The 6,891-nt window shown below is 42.2% G+C and overlaps 1 protein-coding gene across 1 annotated transcript in view; it reads left to right on the forward strand.

Annotated features, from left to right (window-relative positions):
• Positions 1–6,891, forward strand: part of DNAH9 (dynein axonemal heavy chain 9) — a 301,371-nt gene that overhangs the window by 159,704 nt on the left and 134,776 nt on the right. The window contains 1 exon segment of the mRNA XM_007455019.1: positions 6,411–6,576. Coding sequence (XP_007455081.1) covers positions 6,411–6,576 — 166 coding nt within the window.

Here is a 6,891-nt window from a genome sequence, read left to right on the forward strand (position 1 = left end):
CTGGTCTGTTTCTGTCACAGTAGGTTAGTTTGCATTTTCTAGAATTTTATACAATGTATAAAATTTTATATAATTATACAATGGAATCATCATACAATAGGCCCTCTTTTTTGTCTGGTTCCTTTCACTCAGCATGATTTTGAGATTTATCCATGTTGTTGAGGGTGCAATAGTTCATTCTTTTCATTCCTGAATAGCAAGATAAAATATGTAAGACACTCAAAATGATTCCCAGCATACAATAAGTGCTCAGTAAATGGAAGCTGTTATTCTAACAATATTAAAATCCTTCTCAAATTTAAAAATCTATAAATATTATGCAATAATCTCTAAGTCCCAACTGCCAGGAACACAAAAAGGAACACAAGCAAACCCCTTTTGCTTGAAAAAGGCATTTAACATAAACTATGCTAAAACAAAAATAATGTTTTTGGAAAAAGTGTTCCAGCTTTCAAATGGGCAGTAACTTCACCCCAGCATGTCAATTCACTGAGGTCTCCAGGGGGATGTTTTGCAGTTCACTCATCCTGCTAGTCCACTGAATGCCATTTTTCTCAAAATCAGATGTTCTTTTATAGAGAACACAGCTGCTTGAAATTCCCTGCATCTCTCCTCTCTTATTGCATCCAGCTCTGGGGTCTCCATTGAGTACTTTTCTAAACTCAGATTCAAAATTCCTTTAAATGCAAATGCGGGTTGTGTTTCAAGGCATTCACATTGCTGCTCACCAGTGCGGATAGCACTTGCTTTATTTGAAGTTTATACTCTGCCAAACCACTGTATTATCAGTAATGCTTTTGACTGCAAGCCGCAGAAAATCTGATGACAGTGACATAAACAGAGATTCTTTTTTCATGCAGCAAGAAGTCTTGAGGTAGGCAGTTGCTAACGCTAAATCAATGGTTCAATGATATTGAGGCTATAGTAACTATTAGTCTCTTAGATGGTACCTCAGGGTAGCAGAATGGCTGCTGCTCCAGCCATCACATCTGCATTCCAAATGGAAAAAAAAGATAAAGGGAAGAGTTAGTGCCCGTGTCAGGAAATGATAGCTCTCCAGGAACCCCACTGACTTATGTGTGTGTGTTATTGTTCATAACTGTGTCACATGGCCGGCCCAGCTGGAAAGTGACTAGGGAGAAGGAAGTAGAAAATGGTGTCCATCATGGATCTGATGATCTTTATTTTTACAAGATGAGAAAATGAGGCTTTAGAGGTGTTAAGGGACTTCTCTCAAAGTCACACAGTGAGTTAATAGCCAGGCTGTCTTATTTCACTGAGCTACAGTGTCCATCCACTTTGATAAGACAGTAAGTCATGCATCTAAATTTCCATAATAGAATGCCAACTTTGCTTCCGTTCATCTGATATCTGGAGCACATGGACGTCTTTGCCTTTGACAATAAATAAAATAGGGCCTTCACGTGGTCACTGAAACTCTCAGACTTCACTTGATCATTCACCAGCAGCTGCACAAATCACAGATTAATAACACTGACACCTTGGCTGAGAGAGGCAGATCTCCGTTCCTCCAGCTGTTCTAAGTGCCACAGACGCAGTTGCACTGCTTTCTTTCCCTTTGCTGAGTTACCATTTAATGATCCACCCTTTGGTGTTGATTGAAAGGTAGGACAATAAAAGATAATTTTCAGGGTTTTTTTTTAATATCTCCATGCCCATTTTGCAGCATGATACACCTTTTGTAAGTTTCCACGATATATGCCTTTTAGAATTGAGTGCCTGAAAAGTTTTTTCATACAAAAGTAGAGATGGGTTTATACCAGTGATCTGGGGTGACATGGTTGCTGTAATTAAACATAGATTTAGTTCTGAGCTTTCAAGGAGGCAGTTCATAAAGAACAGTGTGACCATTTTTATTTGGTTACAGTAACTATGTCATCCCTGATTACTGGTACAAATAAGTTTCTTCTATATTGTTTTGGAATCCCTTTTTAGCCTTTATTTTAATTGGTGTATTTTATGTCTGTTGGAATAACTTAAGGCTTTTCTCATTCATTTTGAAAATATAAGGAATTTTTAAAACTAAAAGAATTTGCAATGACCCATAGACAGGACAGTTTAGAAAGGGAAAAGGAGAGGTAAAGAACTGGGTCACAGCATCACTGGGCTTCTATTTGTAGTGTGAAGCGAGTGAGCCAAAATGATGCTCGTCACCGTCCTGAATTCTGCCATCCAACTGCGATTTGAAGTATTAGGTCAACAAATATTTGAGTGAGTAATTACGCTAATTAGATAGGAGCTCAGGAGTCTGAGTCCTTGTGTAAAACAAATCTCCATCACCTATTCATTAAAAGTTTAAGGTTGGACAGGACCTTAAAAAAGATCTGATCAAACTCTCGACTTCAAAGGAGCATTATGTTATCACAGATAGACAACTCTCGCCACTTGCCTGAATATCTTCCAAAAAGGAGATGACACAAAATTAAATCATCAAAGACCACCTAGTGGGCAAGACACTCTACTTGGAATGGGGGGAGGGGGTTTCAAAGTATAAGGAAATTGAAAACAACATATTTCATACTATAGGGAAACCATTCCATAAATTTTGGCACCTCCAAATTATAGAACACAATGCAGCAATTAAAAATCGTGTTTTGGGAGGTTAGGTATTATCATATAAAGAGGTTTACAATATGAGAAATGAAAAAAACATATACAGGCAGAATATACAGTATAATTCCAATTTTGTAAAGGAAAAAAATCTAACAGAGCAAATAGACTAGAATGAAATACACCAAAATATTGAAAGTAATGCTTACTGCTAGGTGATAGAATTATGGGCAATTTTCATTTTCATCTTTATGATTTTCTATGCTTTTCAATTTTTATATAATGAATATGTATTATTTTATCATCATACAAAGTATGTTATTTTTTGAAAGAATAAATGCAAAGCCCTTACAATATAACTGAAACATCTTAATGTGAAAAATTGGATAATATGAAAGGAAAATTGTTCAAACACAGATACACAAATCATGTCAGTTCAAAGTAAGACACAGTTAATTATTAATGATCTCCGTCAAAAACATGGTCAGACAATGAGTTAACTAAACCTGGGATTTCTGAAGGGTGGAAGCCAGGTCGTAGTAAAGTTTAAGAGGTACTTTGCTGTGGTGGTTACATAAGATGCCATAGTCAGGCAGACCTGGGTTAGAATCCTGGCTTTGCCCTCAGTAGCTGTATGACCTTGGATAAAGTCCTTTTGCTTCCCTAAAGCTCAGTTTTCTCATTTGTTGAAAGAAGTTTTTAAAGGTGATGACAATGCATGCTAGGACTGCTCTGAGGGGTCAGTGATATGGTGCACATCCAGTCCTCCACACAAAGCCAGGTCCCTAGTGATGCTCGTGTGAGTGAATGAATGCACGGCTCTGGTGCTCAGAGACTGGAGGAATCGTGGGACTGCAGTGGTCAAGGAAGCCCTGGAGAAGGGTTGGGGCATAAGGGTTCACAGGCCCTCTCTTCCCCAGTGATATGAAAGAAGCACTGAAATGAGTATCAACAGCCCTGGGTTCTAATTCCAGCACGGCATTTAGCCTGCCTTAGCCTCTGTTTCCTTAGTTACAAAGAGAGGATGATAAGTCTTTCTTTGCCTATTCATGGAGTTTGTTATCATAATAAAAGTCATTCATTCTTTAATAATTTTTTGAATACCCTCCTTTGTGCTAAATAGTATTCTAGGTGCTGGGGTTATGACAGTGAGGAAAACAGAGAAAGATTCCTGGCCTTGTGGAGTTTATAATGTGGAGGAAGGGAGATAAATAAACAAGATGAATAAGAAAGATATAGAGGATATTAAGTGGTAATAAGTGTTATGGAGAAAAATGAAGCAGGGGCAGGGAATAGGAGGTGGGGTTTTCATTTGGGCTTGAGTGCCAGGAAAGGGATTGCTGAGAAGATGGCATTTGAGTAAATAAATGCACAATGGGAGTGAGGGAGCAAACTTCTGGCATTTGGGAGAAGAGGACTGCAGACAGGAAGCAGCCAGAGCAAAGGCCCCGAGGCCGTGAGTGACTAGTGAGTCAGAAGCAGGATGGCTGGAGCAGAGGGAGTGAAGAGAGGAGCAGTGACAGAGAAAAACCGAGATGCGTGGTTCCCCAAGTAACCAGACTGGCTTTTGCTCCAAGTGAGATGGGACACACCACCCAAGGGTTTTAACCAGGGGACTGGCACGGTCTGATTTACATCTCACAAGAATACCCCTGTCTGCTGTCTTGAGAATATAGTGTAAGCATCTAGGGCAAAAGCAGCAAGACCATTTGGGGGGTGTCAGTCACCAGGTGAGAGCCTCGGACAAGGATGGTAGCAGTGGAGACAGTGAAATGAGGTAACAAACAGGAACCTGCTTTGAAAATGAAACAGCTCTTCAATGCACAGTGGTGGTGAAACAGTGCAGGAGGGATGGTGTGAATCAAAACACGGGGCAGCTGCTGCTCCTCCACGTGGCCACAGGCTGACCGCCCAGTCGTTCCCGATGGAGAAATGCAGTAAGACTGCACAGGTGAGCTCCAGGGCTGGGTACGGCCTTGTGTGCAACAGTGCAGAACCTGGAAAGTTGGTGGGAGGGTCACATTTCTTGATATGTCTCATTTGTTTAGTGCCTTCAACATCAACATTTTTGCTGAAATGTAAACCCACTTTTGCTCCTCCAGTTCTACCTGGAAGCAAAAGAACTCACTACCATTCCATTCTAGATGGGACTTGGGACAGAGCTTGGCCAGGAAGGGATCCAGCAAGTGTGTGCCTTTCCTAGGGAGACCTCTCTTTCTCTGGAGTACTTGACATCATCTGTTTGAGATAATCCCGTGCATTCCAAGCCCACTTCTTGTTAGCTGATGTGCTTTTCTCCTCAACAATCCTTGAGAAGCGTAAAAAGCTTAATCAACCCAAATTACAGGGTCTGCTTAATTCCAGGAGTTGATTTGAATATCATTTCTTTGGGAGGAGGAGAAACAAGTCTTCCTAAGGAGAGAATTTCCTATTAGAAGGACTGTTCTCAAAGGCATGTCCTTGACAGCCCATTAATTATATTTCATTTTGACAGATCTCATATATAGTTGTTATATCTTAAGGGGGGGAAGAAGGTGTTGGGTGATTAATTGGTTGATAGTGTATGTTAATTGCATGCTAATTTAATTTAAATTTAATTCATATTTGGAACACTTAATTTAACTCAGGACCAGAAAATTGGAATAGTCAAGCTTCTTGAAGGAACTTGTCTTTCTATCTGTCACCTTCATATGTCTGTTGACACCTCCTCCTTGTTTACAAACTTGTTTTTCAAGAAAAGGAATCAGATGGTTCTTAGAGTCTCCAGCGGTAATAGTATTGGTTCTTGCAATACATAAATATTTAATTGCTTTACTGAAAAAAATACATGTATCTCCAGCCTATTACTTAAATTTGCTCTAAACAAGTCCTGTCAGGCTGGAGAACCGTACTCTTTGATTGCTTCCCTCTGGCTGGGTAATTGAAGAAAGAGCTCCAGGAGAGAGTCTGTACTTGGTTTCCAGAAAGGCACTGAAGATGATCTGATACCTGAAGGCAGAGGGGCGCTGTTCATGATACTGGAAGCTTCTGGGAAATTCTCTGGGGCTCTTGTTTCTGCCCTCCCTCAGGGAACCCCAGCAGGTGAACTCTCTGAGAATACTGTTGACAGAATATCCGGTGTTTCCTCTCTTATAGCCCAGGGGTGGAAGGAGCCTCCTCCCAGCCCTGGGATGTGCTGCTCCCCTGCTGTCTTAGGTAGAGAGGGCAGGTCTACCCAGGATCTGGTTGTCTGCAGATTTCCTTGGTGGTAGAGTACTAGGCCTTGGGACTTCTCTTTCTAGTCTACAAACAAAGAAAGTGGACCGCAAGTGTGGTAGAAGGGACATGGGCTTTGAAGTTTAACTGGTTTGGATCTGTATCCTGGCTCTACCTTAGAAGAGTTAATTCATTCTTCTGAGTCTCAGTTCTGTCACCTATAAAAGGGGTGATTTTACTAATCTTGTAGCAGTGTTGTAAGGATTCGGTGAGACCATAAATGTCTGTAAAAACCTAACAGAGGGACTTCCCTGGCAGTCCAGTGGTTAAGACTCCATGCTTCCAACATAGGGGACACGGGTTCCTTCCTTGGTCGGGGAACTAAGATCCCGCAGGCTGCACAGTGCGGCCAAACAAAAAAAAACCTAACACGGTGCGCAGTCACATGTTCAAAGCCTGGGCACTGCTGTCACCACTCCCGCCTGGTCATCGGCCGCCTTCCCTCTGGTCCTGTAGAACTGCCTGCTGCTGGGAGCAGCTCTTGATGGCACGCTACACCATGGCTTGTCCTTGACATTGGACTGCCTTAGAACTGGCATCTGAGCTTTGAACCTCCTTCCCTCACTCATTGGCTCTCTTCTCAGCTGTCCTGGAGAAGCCTCTGGAGAAGAAAGCGGGCAGAAATTACGGCCCCACAGGCAACAAGAAGCTTATCTATTTCATAGATGACATGAACATGCCTGAGGTGGACGCCTACGGGACTGCACAGCCCCACACCATCATCAGGCAGCACCTGGATTACGGCCACTGGTAAGAGCACACATAAAGGGACTCGGCCGGGTGGGGAACAGGTCCAAGGCTGATCGCTGTCCTGTTGTTGGAGCTGCAGACCTCAGCTCAGCTCTAGCACCAGATGAGAATCACCACAGCAAACTGAGTCCCTCATGGGATTCTGCTTCCTGAGTGCTCTTCCTTCCAACAGGGAATTGAGACCCACGGGAAGAGGTTGGTCAGAGAAGGTACTGAGCTCACATTTAAGGAAAAATGTCTACTTTTCCCCTCAATATTCATCTCTAAAGCTCCCAAAGCAGAATTAACCAGTCCCCCTCCCCCCCCCCCCCCCCC

The sequence above is a fragment of the Lipotes vexillifer genome, unplaced genomic scaffold (assembly GCF_000442215.2).
Source record: "Lipotes vexillifer unplaced genomic scaffold, Lipotes_vexillifer_v1.1 scaffold1233, whole genome shotgun sequence".
Lineage (NCBI taxonomy): Eukaryota > Metazoa > Chordata > Mammalia > Artiodactyla > Lipotidae > Lipotes > Lipotes vexillifer.